The 23,458-nt window shown below is 43.1% G+C and overlaps 1 protein-coding gene across 4 annotated transcripts in view; it reads left to right on the top strand.

Moving 5' to 3' along the window:
• LOC146839650 (uncharacterized) overlaps positions 1 to 23,458 on the top strand; it is a 230,749-nt gene that overhangs the window by 67,241 nt on the left and 140,050 nt on the right. For all 4 annotated transcript variants that reach the window (XM_085651735.1, XM_085651738.1, XM_085651737.1 and 1 more), the window contains exons 4-6: positions 378 to 491; positions 17,352 to 17,465; positions 19,198 to 19,311. In XM_085651735.1, coding sequence (XP_085507861.1) covers positions 378 to 491; positions 17,352 to 17,465; positions 19,198 to 19,311 — 342 coding nt within the window. The remainder of the gene's footprint in view (positions 1 to 377; positions 492 to 17,351; positions 17,466 to 19,197; positions 19,312 to 23,458) is intronic.

Below are 23,458 nucleotides of genomic sequence, written 5' to 3'. Positions count from 1 at the left end.
CTTAGCCAAGACCCGTGACCAAGGATTGGGTTCAAACCTCACCTGGCAGCTTTGACTGTACGCCGTGATGGTCATGAACTAAGGAGCAGTACTACGGGCATGAGGAAGAGGTGTCCACAACCTATACAGTAAACAAAGAGTAGACACACTGTCTCCCGTGTCCTGCCCTAGTGATGAACGTCACACAAAATGGAGACAGATCCTAAACTCATTACAGCAACTACAGACTCGGACAACATTCCGTGGTCTAACCAAATATTGTCACTATAAATACTAAACATAGAGGCTCAATCCATCAGTAGCTTGGCTGTTGGTGAATAGAGCTAGATGTTGGGTTCTGTATCTGTTAAGATCTCAAGTATTATCTTTCTTCACAGCGATCACAGAAAAACTCTGACCAGACTGCTATTGCCTCAGGTGATGGAAGCCAGGGAGAAGGCGCTAGTGTGACAGCATCGCAATCTGAAGATCAACCAGCGACAAGGCGAACGGTGAGCATTTGGCTGCAGGATCTTCAGGGCATGTTTCAAGCTTTAAATACCAAAGCACAGAGAAATACTGACCTCCGGTCCGTTCAAGTGTTCACATATGCATCAACGTAGGCTTTTGCGATTCCTTAATTGCGATTATTAAGGAATCGCAATTAAGGAATTGCAAAAGCCTATGCATGTAGGAATCGCTATAAAAATAGAGATTCCTACACATTGCTTAATTGCGACTCGTAAATTGCGAGTCGCAATTAAGGAATGCCGTCCCATTCATTCCAATGGGCCTTCAGGCCCATAGGAATGAATTGGAGTTTGCATGAGCAATTTGCGAGTACCAGTAGGTACTCGCAAATTGCTCATGCAATTTCACGGGTGCAAGGGTGTCAAATTTACACCCTGTTGCACCCCTGAAAATGATCTGTGCTCATATGTTGCACCCACACAAGCCCTAAGGGCATGTGTATGCGCAACATGAAACTTTGAAAAATGCACAAAAGTGCATTTTTCAAAGTTTTTGCAAATTACCATGAAGTTCAACTTCATGGTAATTTGCTCCCCCTATTAGCGAAAACGCTAATTTTTTTGCTTTAATGCATTGCATTTAAGTAATCACAATTTAGAGATTCCTTAAATTGCGATATTTGCATTTAGGATGATGCATCCCAAATGCAAAAATACCGGTCGCAAAGGGGCATATTCTGAGAATCTGCCCATTTGCAACCGGTTTTTCCTTTGGTGCATGTGCCTGATGATTGGTTGGAAACAAGGGGATCCCTGTGTACCTAACTACACACCTGGGTATCAAAAGAAAGGTTTACTTTGGAATAGATTGTCTACAATTTGAATGATATGATATCAACCAGTCTTTTCTCAAGTCAGCCCATTCCTATATGCATTTTTATTTTTCAATCAAATTAAAAAACCTATGTAAATACAGCATTATATGGACATGGATTACAAGAGCTTTACACAGTTCGAGTAAACGTATCTGATGCAATCATTAAAACATCTTTTCAATATTTATTAGACTAAAAATATGTTGATATTACTGATACGGGGAAAAGTGATAACAAACCAATCTTTAGATGGGCCCCCTGCCAAATATCGTGCATTACGTTTTAAGATTGTGTCATACGCCAATGATAAGCAGCCTATTATCACCCTGTGGTAGGGTGAAAGAGACACTGCGGCTCTGTCAAGATCCTGTCTGTCTGAACTGCCAGAGGTGATGGACCATAGCTGTCTCAAGCCTAATGCTGGGAAAACAGAGGTTCTTACTTTGGGAAAGCAGCCATCAATCTAATCCTCTGTTTGGTGTCTGGATTCACTAGGGTCACTACCGGACTCCAAACTGAAAGTTAAGAACCTTGGCATCTGGTTTGATGCGGAACTCTTGTTTGACAGTCAGATTACCAATCTAACGGGGAAATGTTTTGGAATTTTGAAGATCCTTAAAAGAATTCTGGGACTCTTTCCAGAGGCCGCAAGTAAGTCAGTGGTTCATGCCTTGTTAATGTCCAGACTAGTTTACTGCAATGTGCTATGTCTGGGAACCTCAAAATCTATATTGGTGAGACTGCAAAGGGTGCTGAATGCAGGAGCTTGGCTGCTGTGTAATCTCCCAAGGCGGTCAGCTACGGGTCCAGCTCTCGTCAAACTGCATTGGCTGCCTCTTGGTAGGAACGTGTCCTTTAGAGCTATGTGCTCTGCCACCACATTCTGGATGGGAAAGCACCTCGCTATCTCCACCCTCTTGTTAAAATATACGTACCCGATAGAAGTCTTAGGTCTGCGGGTGCCTCTTTAGCCGTGATCTCTATTGTAAAAAAGGCACGCATTGGAGGCTATTTGTTACATTTACTGTTACTGGTTCAGTCCATTCCTCCCCTCTCCCCTTTCTTGGTTCCTCCTTCCCCTGTGGACATTAGAATGATGTTGTTGTGAGGATTCTATTACTGCTGTGGTGGAGAGCGGAGGCTGGAATAAAGGCTCCTGTACTTTATCAGCTGTGTGTGGAGTTCCTTTACTAGTCTTTCAACTTGTTGGCCTCCAAGATGTGGAACTGACACTGAGACTGGCAAATTCTGAACTGGCCTTCCACAAAAAAACTCAAAACCTGGTCATTTAAACAGCCTTAATAGTAGTGTGTTTTGGGCGACTCCATGGGTTTGTATCTGAGATTAAATTCTTAGGGCCTCATGTAGGTAAATAAATTTTACCGTTTCTTAAATACCGAGCCGTACCGAATCGGTAAATTAGAATCGGTAAGTTATATGTAGGTAAAAATTCGGTAACAGTTACCGATTCGGTAACATTCGGTAATCACGAATCGGAATTCACCGAATCGTTAAATACCGAGGTGGTATTTACCGAATCGGTAAATACCGAGGTGGTATTTACCGAATCGGAAAATACCGAGGATTCTACCACCTTCCCTTTACTAAGAAGCTAATATTATTATTATGCGAATAGAAGGTCTCTTAGGCTTGAATAGGGGACCCCATACCTCAAAGATCAGCTTAGTGAAATCACATCACAGGAGCATCAGGAGTCTTCTCGCAGGAAGGCTCGTCTTCGGTCTGCATAATAAACATGATGTCTGTGATATTAAAAGCAACAACTTTCAGGTATTTGCAGCTGCGCGTGTGTTATGGCTAAATAGTGGGTCGATCAACCTAGAGTGGAAAACATGCATTGTGTAATATTCCAGACTGTTTGTCACACCATGTACAGACCAAGGTCGCTGCGCAGAGCTTGGGATGGTAACAACAGATTGCTCTCGTGTGAAGCAAGTCTCGAGTCAGCAGTTTATTTAAGAAATAACATGTAAACGCAGTGTCGTGTGCAAAGACAAAAAGATGGCTTTCTAACATTTAACGTGGTTATGCTAACTTAACAATGTATGTACGTATTCAGGGAGAACTCAGTACACGCCCCCTTGATCGAAGCACTATTTAATAGGCAAGAAAAGAGAGAACGCAGAGTTCAGTTTCGTCAGAGCAGAACAAGGCGTAACCAATGCTGCGCCAAAGTCCGAAACTACAAAAAATAGCAGCATAGAATTCTAAAAAAAAATGCAAGTATATAAAAAAATTCAAAACGACCATCAGGAAGAGAAAAAAGAGAAATAAAAGAAATAAACGTTGCGCCAGGGTGCTGTCCAGTAGCACAGGCGCAATGGACGACAGTCCAGTTAATCCATGAATGTATAGGCAGCATATGTGGCCACTGCTTCCAACAAAAAATCGTTTGCAGGGCCACTAAAAGTCTCAGCCATCCAATTAAGTAAAGAAAAGGAACATACGTGTTCTCCAACCATCGGAGCCTCTAGCACAATCAGAGGGCACCCGGAATGTTCCTCCAAATAGCTCATAGCCAAGAAGTCGTAGGTGGCCGCAGAGATGTCCCAATTACCCAGGATACCATGCGCCGCACCACAGGCCATAATCCGGACACCAGAACAGGCCAACTCGTGAGACACTAAGGGCCTCATCAGTCGATCGAAATCCGGCACCGGAGACACCATGTTGGTCAAGCACAAATCCAGAGGCCATTCAAAGGGACAATCCAGGCAGTGAAATACAGGTTGTACGCAGGTGAAGTAGGAATACCTGAAGGATAATCCATAAGCCAGGCTCAAAGTCGCCAATGGCAAAGTACCATAAAAGTCAAGCATCCTATCACGAAGAAGATGCAGACGGGACAGGTGCTCGTGTGGCACAGAAGGAGCAGCCATTCCGGAGTATAGAAAGGAAAAGCAGCACACCTGCCACTAGCGCCAGAAGCAGCGGGACACCTCCAAAGATGCTCGAGAAAAGTGAATGAAAAAATGCCGGATTCACACCAAAAATAGTTTGGAAAGAGGTCACGAGACCCGAGCCCACAAGTTTAAAAAAATGAGCCAGGCCGGTCGTGGACGAGGCATTGCAAATAGTTTGGATCAAAGAGCCGAAATGCAGGGGGAGGTCAGTATTCAGAAGCGCCTGTACCTCAGTGCGCGTATTAGCAACGTGAAGGACAAATGTTTCACGAGAGGAAGTCAAAGGCACCTCTTTTTGGGACAATAGCGCTCTTATTCTGCTCAACTTGTTGAACTCTGCTTTCAAGGTTGGAATCGAAGGCCAGATGGAAACATCCAGCCGCCCATGCGGGGGTGGAAAAAGAACATTATTGCAGCAGACAACTTTCTGCGAGACAGTTACTATGTACGGGATTCCCACTAACATCCCGCAGCAAGCTTCATTATTCAAAATTAAATAACTACCGTTTGCAAGCAGCGTGAAAGAAGGTGTAATCACAGGCACTGGGATACCTCGTAGGACGCACGCCAAATTCGGGGCTTGTACATTGCATGCGCCGTGTAATTGAATGTGCCTACATACCAAGGAATGGTCTGGTGTTGTGGTACATTCCTCGCCTTTCAAATAAACCTCAGTTCCGTCCCTAGTACATCTATACGTAAAGGGGAGGGACCAAACCTCATGTATGAAAGCGGTGCCCAGCGGTTCATACCTACCCAAAGCATAATGTTTCATACAAGACGTAAACTTAAAAAGCGCGAAAGGGAGAGTTATCAATCCGTGTACTAACCACGTAGCTGAATTGATCTCCGCTACAGAGAAAGGCAACAGTTCTAACTTTTCAATATGTAACAATGAATATGTAGCATCCTTCATGGACATAAATCGCTGCTTGTCAGTAAGGTTAAACGGAAGGAATAACGATGTAGTGTTCAGATAGTCCCAAGGGACCCTCCCTGCCTTTAACGTCTGCAACGTCCATGCAAACTGCATGACAGAACGCAACTGGTTTTGACCATGATATAACACAGACATATCATCATGCACAATATCAACAACCGAAGAAACAATATTGTCTAATGTATGAATCCTAGAAGAGAGAGTGCTAATGCTATTATCTATAACGGCTAAAACCTTCTCCATGTTTGCTCGGTCAATAGCTCTCAATCTGGAAGCCGCCTCAATCTGCGACAACTTCCAGACTTCGTTGTTAATAGCATACACCCACCTTTTGGTTCTGCCACCCACAGGACCCTTAACAAAATCATTCAAATCGGTATGCACATTGATGGAGTGGGTGGACTTCCTGTTCCTGTAGATGTGCTCTGTGTCAGCTGGTGGACAGATTGGGATGTGTGTACCATCAATACAGCCGATGACATGGGGGAACTGTGCCATGTGATAAAAGTCTGTGTTTGTTTTCTGCAGTGCAGCCTGTGTGTTGGGGAAGCTGATGTAGTGGTGCATTCTCTGCATCATGGCATCCAGGAACTTCCTGAAGAAACGTGACAGGCAACTCTGGGATACACCACCCACCGCAGCTATCACCACCTGATAACTGCCGGATGCCAGCAGATGTAGGCTGCAGAGCACCTGCACATGTGGGGGTATGGCGTGCGCCCTTCTTATTGGCTGGTCCAGGAGTGGGTGAAGGTCCCTGATTAAGTCCATGATGGTTTCGGGGTGTAGCCTGTACCTCTCATGTATCTCTGCATCAGTCAGCTGGAATAGTGTGATGCGCTGTCTGTAGATGCGTTCCTCCCGTCGCCAAACCCTCAGTCCTGCTGCCTGTAGACGTAGGCGCCTTCAATGACATACATAGCGGCCATGTTGTCCACGCTGTTGCATTTTGGGATTGCTTATATGCACTGTTGATGGTTACCACCTGCTTTCAATCCGTGTTAATTACCGACTCTTATTTACCGATTTTCTTGGATTTCTTAATTACCGAGTGCTCCTACATGTCATTTTAATTTTTACCACTTCATATTTACCACTTCATATTTACCGATTCGTTAAGTATGTATTCGGTAAATCTGATTCGGTATTTTAGAATTCGGTAAATATTTTTCGGTATTTACCGCCTCATATTTACCGAAAAGTCGTTTTTGGACTCCTACATCTCACTTGTCTGATTACCGGTCGGTAACGGCATATTTACCGAAAATCGGCCGTTACCGACCGGTATTTGGCTACCTACATGAGGCCCTTAGTGTGGTGACACTTCGGTCTGAAGTAACTAGGCGCTTTACAAATAACTTAACATATAACAATTCACCCTCCTAGCACACACTATAGCCATGACTCTTGAGTTTAGTAGAGAAGACTTTTCACCAATAAATTGTAAGTCGGCCATTGCTCCCATGCCCACATTTACCATGTGCAGTACACAGGGCAAGTTTTGCTAGCCAGAGAATCTCCACCAGTAAAATCACTTTTTGGGAATGGGTTTCTAATCAGCCTATATCACTTTTCTTTCCCCCTTCCGAGTCTCAGGGAGTGTCTGGTAATATGTGGGCAGTGTAGGAAAGATTGAGAGATTGAGTGTTTGGAGGATGAAGACTTATGAAGAGGTGAGATACTATTATATTTTTCATTTGTTATAGGAGATATGTGGGGTGAGTAGAGGAAGAGGTTAAGAAAGTTAGAAAAGGCAATTATGAGTTGTGATATGTTAGGATAGCTGATAAAGATGTGTTGGAGTGTGATAATATATGGATGCTGGTTTGGGAGCAGGATTGGTAGGCGAAGGGGGTAGGAAGGGATAGAAGGAGGTATTAGAGTGGGGTGGGTTAGAGGATGGACATGCGGAGTCGGAGGAGCGGAAGTTGTATTAGTCATGGTAGTAAGGTATAGATGATTTCAAAGTGAGTGGGGAGAGATAGTGGGACTACAATCATTACTTGAGATAGTAATGTGATAAGAGAATGACTATGAGTGTGTGGTAGAGTGTGAACCAGAACGTAGGAAGATGGGTAGAGTTGTAGGATAGGGTGTATGCATATGGATGCATGTCTGTTTAAATATGTTGGAAGTGCAATCAGGGTGAAAGTGTTGTGGTGTGTTTGTGAGTCTGTGTAGTGGGTATGTAGTAGAAAATAATCAGTAAGTTTACCCCACAAGCCATTATTTTGCCTTATTGTTAGGAGAGCTATTGTGAGCGGCAAGTGTACGTACCTGTGTACTTCTTCTGGGTGGGGTTGTGGCCAGAGTTTGTGGCCCTCAGCCCTCTCAGGGCCTTAACAGGTAGTACCCTTAACCTGATGCCCTTTAGCTGGATGCCCAGGCTAGACTCAAGAGGTTCTGCTTAAATAAGTGCACTAGAAATGAGGTGACCTGGACCAATGGGAGGCTTGGGCCCTACAGCCAATTGAAACCCAAGTGCTAAACCTTAGAGCCAAGAGAAACCATAACTTTAGGAACTAAAAGAGACTCCAGCCATACGAACTAGAACTACGCCAGAGTACCTACTGCCCACTGGAATGCGTACTCTGCTGTGACGTGGAAGCATGCACCTTTACTAACACAAGAAGTGCAGGTGCACTGTCTGCAAGTGCTTGCTCAGGTAAAGTAGGTGATGGGAGAAGCTTTGGGCTGGAATGGTCTTCTGTGCCTTACCTGCCTGGAGAGTTTTAGCCTACTTTTGTATACATGCGTAGATCCCAGGCTGGTTGCAACACCTTCTACAACATCTCCTTCCATCTGGCGTGGCTTATGAGTTTGGTGAAATTTGTCCGCGTTTCACAGGAGTGTTAGTGAGGTTTCAGCAAGTTCAGGACAGATGTGTGAGTGTGCTCAGTGTGTGCATGTAGAACTGTCTTTGTACATTCATGCATGCCTAGTCTTGACCTTGCAATCAGCTGCTGATTAAATTATTTTTGAAAAGATTATGTTTATTGACAAAAAATAATGGCCAGAGGCTATATGGGTCATTGATCATCCTATGGAGGTGTTGTTCCAGACCCAGCCTTCCTGATCCATTGGCAGATATGTCTGATGTTGACCTTTCTGCGCCTGGATTCTAGTCCAAGAATGGTGAAGATGTAGAGTAGTGATAGATGAGGCGTTCAGGCTGTGCCATGACATGTGAGCAGATATTCTGATTTATGCACTGGAATCCACAGAGAGCGTTGCAGCTTTGGGACAGCGCATATGGCTGGCCACCCCCAGGCAGATTGCACTATGGACTGGAGACTGCGGATAAGACCTGCCTGAGTAAAGCACCAATGGAAATAAAGCATCGAAGAGAAAGGGGCTGAACGGGAGCCAGTCAAGGCGCGCAGGCGCATCAGGCCATTTCTGCAGGGAGGCCTCAAAGACTTCTCCTTTTCCAAACGGAAACCAGCTATGCCTGTTCTGCAGTCATCGGCTACGTTTCTGCTGACTAGATACCCGCTGCAGGGATTTTTTAAAGCCTGGGCAAAATGGGCAATCGCCCTAGGGACCCCTCCTTCCAAGGGGCAGAGCAGAAGAAAAGTGAACTGTCGCTCCATCTCACTTCTTCACATCTATTTCTCTACTCATCCTTTAAAATATTATTTAATATAGTTTGGTGTCATGGGGCTTGAATTAGCAGAACATGGGTGATAAAATACTAAGGTGTTATGAACAGGGGCCCTAAACAATGGTTTGCCTGGGGCGCTAAAATCCTTAAAATAACATTGAGCAGTTGGATCTACAGCAGCTCATCCTCTTCTGAGGGCTTTCCCGATCAGAGTCCTCGTACCCTAATTTATAATGTTGCCGAGATGCGCCACCACACTGCCACTGCAATCCGTAGCTGGGGTTTCCACCAGGGCCTCCATTTGTTCAGTAATGCTGGAGATGTGGGAGCTCTGAGCAGAGCACAGCAGAGCTGCCTTACATTGTCTCTGTAGTCTTCAGCCAGAGAGTTGCTATGTTGTGCTATGGTTATTTGTACAGCGCGTTAATCAGCCGTAAGGGTATCCAGGCGCTTTAGCAGGTGTGTCGTTGGCTGACGCCTGGAGTGTTTATCGAAGAGCCAGCTTTTCAGCTTCTTGCAGAATTCAATAAGCCAGGAAGGCCCTGATTTGGTAGGGGGGAGGTTGTTGCACGCTTTGAGGGAGAGCTAGGGAATGCACGGCCTCCGGCTGTGGCTTAGCTGATGCGGGGTTGCTTGCCAGTGAGCGCCTGGTTGAACGGAGGTGTCTGGGAGGTGTGTAAACGTGTGTGCGGCTGTTAAGCTATGCAGGGTCAGTTTCATATAGTGCTTTGTATTTGTGTGCGAGCAGTTTGAATTGGGTGCCGTTGTGGATTTGTGTTGTAAATATTTCAAAAATTTCAAACAAAGATTGTTTGAGCTCAAGGGCGCACTGTCCACTGGCCCAGTAAGGTGCAAATTTCTTTTTTAAGAATTACAAAAAAAATAAGTAAATCAACAATGAGCTATGCTCGGTAATCACTCACTTATATGAAACCATTAATCAAAACATTAGATCAGACAAAGTCAAATTGGTTTACACAATAAGAAACAAAAATGAGCTAAGTGAGTAATACGAAACAAATATGAGTGATCATCAACAAAGTTCCAAGAAACAACATTTCTCAGTGCAACGACTGAAGTCTTCTTTATTTTCTTATTCTGAATATTTTTCAGTGAAAGAGATATTTCCCAATCAGCATCATGGTATCCCAATGCATTTCGGTATATCAAACTTCATCAGGGGAATACTGTAAAAATGTATATACAATATGTGATACATTTAACACACTTTATGCATCAAAATCAACAATGACTTAACAAATATTTTCAAGAGAATGAATAGAAGATAATTACAGGGGTAGTGTAAGGCTCAGACTACCGGTTATCTTTACCAAAAGATTTGAATTGGGTACATAAATGAGTTACTAAAAGAAAAAACCTTTAAAAACCATGCAGAAAGCATTAATGTGATGAAATATAACGCTATGGATCCCCCGTGAACTACGTAGTGTGATAGATGTGCAAAAAGCCACTCATCGTGAAACCAAGCTCCATAAATTAATAAAGTGTCCCAACCGAATCACCAACACATCTAAAGTTTAAAGCCAACATATACTTATAAGTCTCCTGAGCAATGGCGCAAGAGAACTCACCTCCATGAATGCCAAAGCCACTACAATGGAAATATTATAAAGGTATTTGCGAAATGTCCACTCTGCACGCACAAAATACAAAAAACAGAGACACGTGTGTGTAACTAAATGGTTTCTGAGGTTCCAAAGAATATATGATCCAAACAATTCCAACCGCTCGAGTGTTCAAACTACTAACGGCATGAAGGCATAAAGCATGCGTGTAGATCACAATTTTCCGTCGTATTGCAAATCCTCGATGTCCTAAGTGACTCTGTGAACAACAACTACAATTAATATCGAACCCTAAATCACTAATCACCTAAAACTTAACAAACTGAAATGGCAAACTTATCCAACTGCAATTCGATTACCTGCGGTCGTACTCCTCCGTCAATGCTGCGAGGTCGCTACCATTTTCCTGAACTAAACGTCTGCATGTGTGTAAACCAAAATGCTTCCTGAATATAAAGGAAGGACTACCACAATTGAGTACAAGCACCCTGAAAACAAACAAAGGACTATCCGGATCCTTTACGCTGTGAGATAGATGAAACTAATAAAGTTCCACAAGCGATGTCCAGCACTATAGAGGAAGGACTACCCCAATCAAGTGCATACGCCCTAAAAATAAACAAAGGACTATCAAAATCTTTTACAAAGTAGAATGGATGCAACTCATAAAAAAAGCGATATGAAAAGCATCACGCTAATGTGATGCGCATGAACCAAATGTGCAGATGCAAATATATGTGGCAAAAAATTACAATGTCAACATGAGTGGGTATACAACACTGACACAAAAGTGAGTGCTACCAATCATCCAAGGGCAAGCAAATGACCCATATCTATAAACCCAAAGCAATGTGCCCCAAAACAAACGAACGAAATTAGAAAATAATGTCGCTATTCTGCATGTTTTTTAAAAACCATACAAATAGTTTGTCAAATACTGAAAACAAAATGTATACAGCTAAGACAAGTCAATAATGCAATGCAAATGCAATATGTTCACAGAAAGTGTATAAGTTCAATCTTATCATTCAATCCACAAGGAATCTTTGCATTAGGGGACGCTACAAAAGGGATACTAACACGTATCCTTGAGCCAAGCTACTTAAAAAAAACGAGGTTCAAGGTTGTATGGGCACTGTTTAAGATCTGGCAAAAAATCCGTCGTTTCTCTTCCATCCATAAGCTTAATTACTACACACCACTGAACGCTTCCGGCTTACTTCCAGCGATATTTCAAGAACGAGTAGTTTCCATCTGGGCCTCTCAAGGCCTGAGGGACATAGGAGACCTTGCTGACTCCGGCCTGCTAGCTTCTTTTTCTTTTTTGAAACATAAATTTCAATTACAGTCTAATCATTTTTTTAAATACTTACAAATTAGAAGTTTCTTAGACAAAAAATCCCCAGAGAACTCAACACTTTTTGATAAAATCTCGATATTTGAATTTGTTAAAATGAAAGCTAAAATAGGTATACTATATCAAACTCTTTTGTCTCAACTCCCAGATGACTTACTTGATTACAATAATAAATGGGCGGTTAAATTTGGAGTACCCTCCATTGATATAAAACTTCCATTGATGTTAGCTAGGACGGTTTTAGTCTCCGGTACTCTTCGCACTCAAAGCTACATGGCTATGTTTAATCTTTACTATACTCCAGCAAAACTAGTCAGATGGGGGACTGTCACAGGGGGTAAGAGTTCATTATGTGCAAGATGTAAATCTCCATCTGCTGATTCTCTTCACATGTTTCATGATTGCCCCGAACTGTCACTCTTTATTAATCAGATCGAAACGTTTCTCACACAGATTACTCAATCTTCAATTAAAATTTCCGCCGAAATGGTAATCACTGGTTATCAACATGCTATGATCTCTGCGAGATCAAGATACGTACATTCTTTTCTGTTTATTGCAATGGCAATGTTTAGACTGTGTATTACTTCTCTTTGGATAAATCCTGAGCCCCCCACTTTCTTTCACTGGCAGGCCAGGATGCTGGCATGGTTTAAATTAGAAATTGCTGCACGAAAGCTTCAGGGAAGGAGAAGACGTTTAATTGCCTTTAAGAACTGGGCCCCCTTCCAAGACTGGTTAGCAAACTAACAATGTATTTCTGCCATATATTGTCTCTTTGTATATACCCTTGTACATACCCTTATATGATCAGGTTTCTAATTTTTCTTTATTAATAATGTATTTTTGTCTTCTAACACTTTCATGATATCTGTTTCTATGAAATGTATATTGCCAATCCCTCCCCCACCACCACGGGGGGTAGGTTGAACAAAATAAAAAAAAATAAAAAACAATCCACAAGGATTTAAGGTTTTAAGGAATCGTATCCAAAATGTTTCTCTCTGTGACAGATACCTGTTGGGATCAACATGTGGCAGTACCGATACCTGCTCTAATATAGTGAATCGTAGTTGTGGTATTGTATGTTTGTGTGCGGACCAATGTACTGTGAGGCAAGATTTCATGTTGGCAGTGCGAATTGAGCTTTTATGCTCAGTCACTCTTATTTTGATCTTCCTAGTTGTTCTCCCAACATAAACTAGTCCACAAGGGCATTTGATGGCATATATTACCATCGAAGTGTTGCAATCAGATGTATATTTGAGCTGAATTGGTTTACCTGTGTGTGGATGCGTGAATTTATCCCCAACCATCACATTACCGCAATGACTACAATTGTAACATTTTCTCATACCCAGTTTGACAGTGTTACTAATCTGTTGCATTTTCTTTCCTAAAATTTATTTAATATTCTTCGATCTAGAGAATGCAAAGATAGGTGTCCCAAAAAAGACTTCTTTAAAATCATGTTCTTGTTCGATAATCTCCCAACGTTTTAGAATGCACCGTTTAATTGCCGTAGCGGCTGTTGAGTATTTTAGAACACACACCTCTCTCTTTGCTAAAGGTTTCATAGATTTTTTTTAAAGTTGTGTTCTATCAATGCTATGCGCTTTCTGTTTAGCCAAATCTAGAACTTGAGTCGGATAACCTCTATCCGCATATTGTTGTGCCAATATTTCAATATCTGCCTTTCCTTGAGTGTCATCCGAACTGATTCTACGAACCCTGATGAACTGAGATAGTGGTAGGTGATTTTTGAGAGCAAGTGAATGAAAACTATTGTAATGAAGGGCATTATTCCTATCTGTTGGCTTTTTGAATACTCTAGTCGTGAGATTGGTGCCTTTTTTCTCGATGAGAATGTCTAGGTAATTTACGGTTGTAGAGTTGATGGAGTAAGTGAATTTGATTTGTGGATGACAATTATTCAATGTGGTGATTGCCCCTTCCAATGCACTTTATTCATTTATGGAGCTTGGTTTCACGATGAGTGGCTTTTTGCACATCTATCACACTACGTAGTTCACGGGGGATCCATAGCGTTATATTTGACCACATTAATGCTTTCTGCATGGTTTTTAAAGGTTTTTTCTTTTAGTAACTCATTTATGTACCCAATTCAAATCTTTTGGTAAAGATAGCCGGTAGTCTGAGCCTTACACTACCCCTGTAATTATCTTCTATTCATTCTCTTGAAAATATTTGTTAAGTCATTGTTGATTTTGATGCATAAAGTGTGTTAAATGTATCACATATTGTATATACATTTTTACAGTATTCCCCTGATGAAGTTTGATATACCGAAATGCATTGGGATACCATGATGCTGATTGGGAAATATCTCTTTCACTGAAAAATATACAGAATAAGAAAATAAAGAAGACTTCAGTCGTTGCACTGAGAAATGTTGTTTCTTGGAACTTTGTTGATGATCACTCATATTTGTTTCGTATTACTCACTTAGCTCATTTTTGTTTCTTATTGTGTAAACCAATTTGACTTTGTCTGATCTAATGTTTTGATTAATGGTTTCATATAAGTGAGTGATTACCGAGCATAGCTCATTGTTGATTTACTTAGTTTTTTTGTAATTCTTAAAAAAGAAATGTGCACCTTACTGGGCCAGTGGACAGTGCGCCCTTGAGCTCAAACAATCTTTGTTTGAAATTTTGTGCCATTTATTTTGAGCCTGATGGGGGCTAATCAGGTTGTACAAGGGCAGCACCTTTCTTAAAAAACGTATACTTGTTGATAGACATACTTAAAAGATTCTTAAATATTTTTGGAGTGCAGGTTATCACATTCTAGCTTGTTGTAAATATTTATCATCTGCAATTTATTTACTGTTTTGTGTGTACGTATCAGCCTTTCCTCTATGTCCTGTTATCATTCTCTTAGTGGAACACCTGTGGTGTTCTAAATACTTGCATGTGATCCAAGCCGGGTTCTAGGGGCGGCAGTTGGTGTTCAGTCAGCTGGGTGGTGTACGCTTGGTCTGTTGTTCCGGAATAAACATCGTGACAAATGAAGAAAGGCTGCAGTGTAGTTTGTATCACCACATCTACATCAATTTGGCGACGATCGTAGCTGACTGGACGAGTGAGAGAGCTTTCTTAAGATCTCGCAGACCTCCGGTCTATCTGAATGATTAGTTATGTTAATGTTTATTGTATGTGTAATTTCTTTATGGTAGTTTTAACTGTTTAATGTTTAGGGAAGAAGATGTGTTGTAAATATTTATCATCTGCAATTTACTTACTGTTTAGTGTGTACGTATCAGCCTTTCCTCTATGTCCTGTTATCATTCTCTTAGTGGAACACCTGTGGTGTTCTAAATACTTGCATGCGATCCAAGCTGGGTTCTAGGGGCGGCAGTTGGTGTTCAGTCAGCTGGGGTGGTGTACGCTTGGTCTGTTGTTCCGGAATAAACATCGTGACAAATGAAGAAAGGCTCCAGTGTGGTTTGTATCACCACATCTACATCAATTTGAAGCCAGTGTAGTTCCCAGAGGTGTGGGGGATGTGGGTGTGGCACGGGAGGTTGAGTACAAGTCTCGCTGCGGACTTTCGAATGGTCTGGAGCTGGTTCAGTAGCTTCTTGGTGATTCCTGCATTTAGCATGTTGCCGTAGTCCAGTTTACTGGTTATCAAGGCCTGAGTGACTGTTTTCTTGGTGTTCTCAGGAAACCATTTGAAGATCCTTCTTAGCATCTTGACAATGTGGAAGCAGGTGGAAGTCACTGTGTTTACTTGGGCCGTCATATCAAGCTTATCTTCTATAATTATTCCCAGATTTCCTGCTTTGCTGGAGTCCCACGGCAATGTTTTCTTTGGTAACATCCCTACTCCAGTTTTGTCTGTATTGAGTTTAAGGCAGGGTGCTTTCATTCAGTGGTTACAGTGGCCATGCATGTGGCAAAGTTGTTTTTCGTGCTGGGGGTCTTGTTCGATAGCGAGAGTATCATCTGGGTCTCGCCTGCATAGGAGAGTATGTTGATGTTGTATGATCTGTTGAGTTCAGCCAGTGGGGTCATGCAGATATTGAATATTTTTGGGGAGAGGGATGATCCTAGGAGCGCTTCACGTATGAATTTCTTGGCCTTGTTGTGCAGGGTGGTAGGTTGATTCTTTCTGTTGTTTCCGTGAGGGAGAAACAGATCCAGTTGAGGGCGGGTCCTTGTATGCCTGTCTCTTGTAGTCTTCTGCTTACGGTGGGGTGAGAGATGGTGCCAAGTACGGCGAAGAGGTCAAGTAGTTTAAGGGGTGCTGTGTCTCCACGGTCTAGAATCATCCTGATGTCATCGGTTGCTGCAATGAGGGCAGTCTCAGTGCTGTTAATTGGATGAAATTCCCTATTGCGATGTGTCAAGTAGCTGGTGTGTATTGAGGTGGTAGGAGAGCTGTATATTTATGGCTTTTTTCTTTACTTTGTCCGGGTAGGGCAGAAGAGAGATAGGGTGATAGTTTGCTGGTTGCGCATGGTCTGCAGAGGCTTTCTTGAGCAGTGTGTTGCTCATTGCATGTTTTGAGGCATCCGGGAGCGTCTCGGTAATGATAGGAGTGTTTCTGATGCGAGTGAGGACTTCACTAATAAGATCGTTTCCCATGCCGTAGATGTTGCTGGGGGCAGGGGTCGGAGGGTGCCCTGGAGTGGATGGCTCTCATGATGCTGGCTGCTTCTTGCGTGGTGAATGTTTTCCTGGCCATTAGGGTTTTGGCATGGGTGTTTGTCAGGAGGGTGTAGGCGAAGGTGTAGGAATTTGGTTGAGGGTCAAAGTTGTATATGGTTTTGATTGTGTCATTTAAGTAGTCCAAGAGGTTGTCACATATTTCCTACAAGGGGGTGATGTAGTTGATGGTGGTGGTTGGAGAGGTGAAGTCTTAGATGATTGTAAAGATTTCTGTTCTGCTGTTGGAGCTGTTGTCTATGCATCCGCTGGGGCCTTCTTTGTTTCTTTGATTAGTTGGTAGTTGAGTTGTTTGGAGTGGGATCACCACTTAAAAGGAACACCCGACATTCTTCCCTAGCTGCCCTGCATCATCACCATATATAAGAGTGGCTGGTGGAGTCTGGAGCTCCAGAACAGTCTTGCCTGTACTTTGGGAACTTGTGACAGTGAATTCTAGCACAGGACAGTTGCATTTGCTTTTCCAAAAATGAATACCTCTTGAGAGCCAGGCGTATGGAGAGGGTTGGACTTAGACGGGAGCAGGCTTAGCCAAGACCCCTGACCAAGGATTGTGCTCAAACCTCTCCTGGCAGATTTGACTGTACACAGTGATAGACTTGGACGAAGGAGCAGTACCACAGACATAAGTTATAGGTGTACACAACCTACAGAGTAAACAAAGAGTTTACACACTTTCTACCGTGTCCTGCCCTACTGATGAAATTCACACAAAACGGGGAGCAGATCCTGAATTCATTACAGCAACTACAGACTCGGACAGCATTCCATGGTCTAACCAGGCGTCAGCTGACTCACATTGTCACTATAAATACTAAACATAGAGGCTCAACCCATCAGTAGTTTGTTTGGCTGTTGGTGAATAGTGCTACATGTTGGGGTCTGTATCTTTCAAGATCTCAAGTATTATTTTTCTTCACAGCGATCACAGAAACACTCCGACCAGACTGCTGAAGCCTCAGGTGATGGAAGCCAGGGAGAAGGCGCTAGTGTGCCAGCCTCGCAATCTAAAGATCAACCAGCGACAAGGCGAACGGTGAGCATTTGGCTGCAGGAAACTTCAAGGCATGTTTTGTGCATTAAAAGAAAATGCATAGAGAAATACTGACCTTTCGTCCCCTCGGGTGTGCTTAAAATTGGTTGGAAACAAATTTAATATGCTAATGTGATGGAGGAGTCCACTGGAACTAATTACACACCTGGGTATCAGCGGAAATAAAAAGAAAGGTTTACTTTGGAATAGATTGCCTAAAATTTGAATTATATGATATCAGCCAGTCTGTTGTCAAGTAAGCGCATTGATATATGCATTTTTATTTTGCCATCAAATGTTGTATATGGTTCTGAAATTGTCATTGAAGAAGTCCAAGAGGTTGTCACATATCTCCTGCAAGGGGATGATGCAGTTGGTGGTGGTGGGTGGAGAAGTGAAGTGTTTGATGATTTTGAAGATTTCTTTTCTCCTGTTGGAGCTGTTGCCTGTGCAATAAGCCAAAGCCTTCTTCTTCTTCGGTTAGTTAGTAGTTGTGTTGTTGGGAGTGGGATCGCAGCCTCAAATGAACTTCCAACATTCTTCCCTAGCTGCCCTTCATCGCCACCATATGTAAGAGTGGTCGGTGGGGTCTGGTGCTCCATAGCAGTCTTGCCTGTACTTGGGAACTTGTGACAGTAAATTCTGGCTCAGGACAGTTGCCTTTGCATTTGCTCTTGAGAGCCAGGCGTATGGAGAGGGTTGGACTTAGACGGGAGCAGGCTTAGCCAAGACCCCTGACCAAGGATTGCGCTGAAGCCTCTCCTGGCAGCTTTGACTGTACGCAGTGATGGTCATGGACGAAGGAGCAGTGCTACCGTCATGAGGAAGAGGGGTACATTTCTTCCCCACGCTTCCTGTCATGGCTGGGAAGCCCAGTCCTGGGTAGCTACGTGCTTTATAAAACTTGGTAACATAACACGGCCTATAGAGCAGAGGGCTCCACCTTTTCTGTAATAAGGGGTATTTTTGTTGAGTGAGAATCATGCTGACCTACTAATATTAGTGTTGTAATAGTGATCACAACAGACCAGATTACTTTAGTGGCCGCCATGTGCAATATTACCAGCAGTGACGACCTCAATGCATCAGGCAAGGTTACCAGCAGCAATTTAAAAAACTGCTTGGAAAATGTGGAACGCCTCTATATTAGTAACACATAACCGCCACTGCTGCGATGCTCCTGGCCCCATGACAATCATATCAGTAATATGTCTTCCCTACACGCTTAATGTTATCTCTCAAAATCAGCTTTAAATTTACATTGGAAATTCAATCACTTTTCTCCAAACATCCGCTAATGAGTTGTGAAAATCTACATATTTTCATCTTGAATACATGGTTTTCAGTTTTGGTACACATAATATACCAACCAAATATTTAGTAGGCTGGGCTGCACACAGGAGAGCTACTTTTAAGCAGCTGGAGAGCCACCAGTGACCCACGAGCTCCTCGTTGTAGAAGCCTGCTATAGAGTAAAGAAAGAGTAGACACACTGTCTCCCGTGTCCTGCCCTAGTGGTGAACGTCACACAAAATGGAGACAGATCCTAAACTCATTACAGCAACTACAGACTTGGACAGCATTCCGTGGTCTAACCAGGCGTCAGCTGACTCACATTGTAACCATAAATACTGAACATAGAGGCTCAATCCATCAGTAGCTTGGCTGTTGGTGAATAGAGCTAGATGTTGGGGTCTGTATCTTTCAAGATCTCAAGTATTATTTTTCTTCACAGCGATCACAGAAACACTGCGACCAGACTGCTGAAGCCTCAGGTGATGGATCCCAGGGAGAAGGCGCTAGTTTACCAGCCTCGCAATCTAAAGATCAACCAGCGACAAGGCGAACGGTGAGCATTTGGCTGCAGGATCTTCAAGCATTAATAAGAAAACCCATAGAGAAATGCTGATCCCAGCCCGCTCGAGTGTGCACATAATTGGTTGGAAGCACATTTAATCTGCTCATGTGATGGAGGATCCCTGTGTACCTAACTACACACCTGGGTATCAACAGAAATAAAAAGAAAGGGTTACTGTGGAATAGATTGTCTACAGTTTGAATTATACGATCTCAGCCAGTCTCTTGTCAAGTAAGCGCATTCATATATGGATTTTTGTTTTTCAATCAAATGTAAAAACATATAACAAGCATTTGCAAGGCAATAGGTCTCGCATTTACGAGAGTTTGAGCTATTGACATTGTAAATGACAATGCCTTTTATTTATGTGTTGTTTTTTAAACAGATAAATAAAAGGCATTGTCATTTACAATGCCAATAGCAAATGCTAATGTTTGTTAAATTATGAATTTTTTTGTTAAAAAATATCCCATCAGTAGCATAAGCAATACAAGACATTCCATGAAGCAAGGAAAGGGTGCAGTACCTAGTGTGGCTAATAGACATAACTTGGTTTTGGTGGGGCTAAGCAATAAAAACATTGTTAAACATTGAGGATTATAGGTTTCATACATAGGACGTGCAAAAGTCATGCAGTAGGGCTGACATTTGTTTTGCTCAAAACACAAACAAGGCGAGGCTAAACTGCTTGGAGGCAGGTTTGTAAGCAGGCTTGACGGTCTTTTCTGTTTGTGAAAGAGACATTCCTTTTAGACAAAGATGGTAGATTTCTCTGTTGAACTATTCCTGACTCTGTGTGCCGATCCATGCAAATGAAAAAAATCCCTTGTTTTACACCCTTATCAGGTGTTTCTAAATGGTTATGTGCGTGTATATGTTTTATAAGACAAAGTCAGTGAGATAACAGGAGGTTATTGCCCCGCCCCCACAAACACATGCTGGCCGGAGACAAAAGGCAGCTGGAGTATGTGTGACCCTCTACACGTCCGAGTCCTGCTACAGAAGCAGCTACGAGCACCTTTGAAAGCAGATACTTTGGTGTTTGTTAAAGCGTGTAGACTTTGTTTATCTTTTTTTGAGAGCTCAAAGAGCAACCCTGACACACACCTTACCAATCGCGGAGAGGTCTGGGTGGGCGAAATATGCATTTTACAATAACTAGGGTTAAGGGGCTTTAATTTACGTACTGAAAGATCTGCGGCAGGTAGTAGTCAACATAAATAAACACCAGTCAACATAAACACCTGGAAACAACTGAATTGTAGTCCCATGCCTACTTTGTACAAACGTGCAGGTAGGAGCAGAAAAAGAAACGCCGGGATGCATTTGTGAACTTCAGAGTTCTGTAAGAAGTGCTGCGACGGCGAGAGGTGGAAGGTGAGTACGCCACAAACTGACCCGAACGTCCGCCACAGTTCTGGCCGGGGAGTGCAGGGCGGTACGAAGCTGAGGTGGGAATGGGAGGAGCTTGTGTTTTTTTACACAGTTCTGGGCCGGGAAGCAGAGGGCGGTCTGAAGATGAGGTGGGAGAAGCTTGTGCTGAGTGTTTGGTTACAGTTCTGGGCGGGGCTAGTGGAGGGCGGGGGGAAGCTTGTGCTGAGTGTGCTGGAGTTCCGAGGATGGGCGGTGCTGGCAGACTACCATTTAGGAGGAAGGCAATTTTGTATTTGCACTTCGGGGAGGGTGGAGTTTTTACGTTTTGATAGTAACAAAAATAGCGCCAGCAATCTTAAAGCAGGAAATGTTGCACCAAAAGCAGATATGCTTAGTCAAGCCGCCAGGCGTTGTTTTTCAATGTAATAGTTTTGGTACAATGGTGGCACCCGCCGGATGTTTAAAGCTATACCATGGTTCAGCCATTGTGTAGAAAAGAAAAAAAAATACACATAAAAGAAAGGCATGGGACAGCGTTCCGCGACATAAATAATAAAACAAAGGCGCGGCCACCATTATACTTTCCCAGGCTAGCACGCTGCCTACATAAAACAAGAACAAGCGCGCACTGAAGCTGACGGAGTGGGAGGGAGAGTGGGGGCGGGCACGCAGGCTGCCAAATGGTGCGATGAATCACGGCTAAAGTGAAAGCAAACAAGTGGTTGCAGGACTCCAAATGGTGCGCGCGCCCGGACGGGTCACATGCACTGTAGTTGGAGGCCTGCAAAGCCACTGTTTGCACTTCCAAAACGCGCTTACTATAAGTCTCGCTAGAGCAGCGCTAAAGCGCTGGTCAGGCGAGACCTAAAAAGCACAGCATTCTATGAACATGGATTGCAAGAGCTTTCCACAGTTCACGTAAACGTATCGGATGCAATTATTAAGACATCTTTGTAATATTTAATAGACTAAAAATACATTGATATCGTTGAATGGGGAAAAAGCAATAACAAACCAGGAGTTCACCCTCCTAGCACACACTATAGGCATGTTTTTGAGTTTAGCAGGGAATCCTTTTCTCCAATAACTTTGGGTGGGCAGTTGCTCTCATACTCAGTTTTACCATGTGCAGGAACAGCAGGACAGATTTTATAAGCCAGAGAATTTTACCAGTAAAATCACTTTTTGAGAGTGGGCTGCTTAGCAGCCTAAATCGCTTTTCTTTCCCCTTTCCGACTCTCGGCCCTGTCGGAGGGAGCGACAGGTACTATATGGCGGAGATTGAGAGATTGTGTGTTTGGGGAATGAAGGCTTATCAAGAAGTGAGATACTATTAGATTTGTGATTTGTTATAGGAGATGTGTGGGGGTGAGTACAGAAAGAGGTTAGGGAAGTTAGAAAAGGCAATTGTGAGTTGAGATATGTTAGGAGAGGTAATAAAGATGTGTTAATGTGGGATAACAGAGGGATGCTGCCTTGGGAGGAAGATTGGTAGGAGAAGGGGGTAGAAAGGGATAGAAGGATGGAGTAGAGGGGGTGGACATGCGCAATAGGAAGAGGGGGAGCTGTATCTGTTGTGGTAGTAATGTGTAGATAAGTAGAAAGTGTGTGGGGTGAGATAACAGGATTATAGTCGTTAGTTGGGATAGTAATGTGATAAGAGAATGATTATGAGTGTGTGGTACAGTATGAATGAGAAGTGAACGTAGGAAGATCAGTAGAGTGGTAGGATAGGGTGTGTGCATATGGATGCATGTCTGTTTAAATATGTTGGAAGTGCAATCAGAGTGAAATTGTTGGCTGTGTTGGTGAGTCATTGTAGTGGGTATGTAGTAGAACATAATCATGGAATTCCCCCCACAGGTGGCTTAATGTTAGGAGAGCTATTGTGAGCGGTAAGTATACCTGTTTACTTCTTCTGGGTGGGATTGTGGCCAGAGTTTGTGGCCCTCACCCCTCTCAGGGCCCTAACAGGTAGTACCCTTAACCTGATGCCCTTTACCTGGATGCGCAGGCTGGACTCCAGAGATTCTGCTTAAATAAGTACACAAGAAATGAGGTGACAAGGACCAATGGGAGGCTTGGGCCCTACAGCCAATTGAAATCCAAGCCCTAAACCCTAGGGCCAATAGAAGCCATAACTTTAGGAACTAAAAGAGACTCTAGCCATAAGAACTAGAACTACGCCAGAGTACCTACTGCTCACTGGAATGCGTACTCTGCTGTGAAGTGGAAGCATGCACCCTTTCTAATACGTGAAGTGCAGGTGCACAGAGTCTGCAAGTGCTTGCTCAGGTAAAGCAGGTGATGGGAGAAGCTTTGGGATGGAATGGACTTCTGTGCCTTACCTGCCTGGAGAGTTTTAGCCTACTTTTGTCTACATGCGTAGATCTAAGACTGGTTGCAACACCTTCTACAACATCTCCTTCCATCTGACGGTGCTTATGAGTTTGGCAACATTTGTCAGTGTTTCTGTACCTGAAAATGGGTGATAAAATACTAAGGTGTTATAAAATACCACGGAACATTTGGATCCATGGCAGCTCATCCTCTTTCGAAGGCTTTCCATTCCAGAGTCCTCGGACCCTCATTCGTAATTTTGCCTAGATGCACCACCACACTGCTGCTGCTACCTTCCACATGTTCTGCAATCTGTAGCTGGGACTACTCCTCTTAGCCACAGGGGCCTCTAGACATTCAGTAATTGTGAAGATATGTGAGCCCTGAGCAGAGCAGAGCTGGATTAAATTGTTTCTGTAGTCTT

Source organism: Triturus cristatus, chromosome 4_1 (assembly GCF_964204655.1).
Source record: "Triturus cristatus chromosome 4_1, aTriCri1.1, whole genome shotgun sequence".
Classification (NCBI taxonomy): Eukaryota; Metazoa; Chordata; class Amphibia; order Caudata; family Salamandridae; genus Triturus; species Triturus cristatus.
Note: the sequence above shows the minus strand (reverse complement) of the source record. Positions and strands in the feature narration are given on the sequence as shown.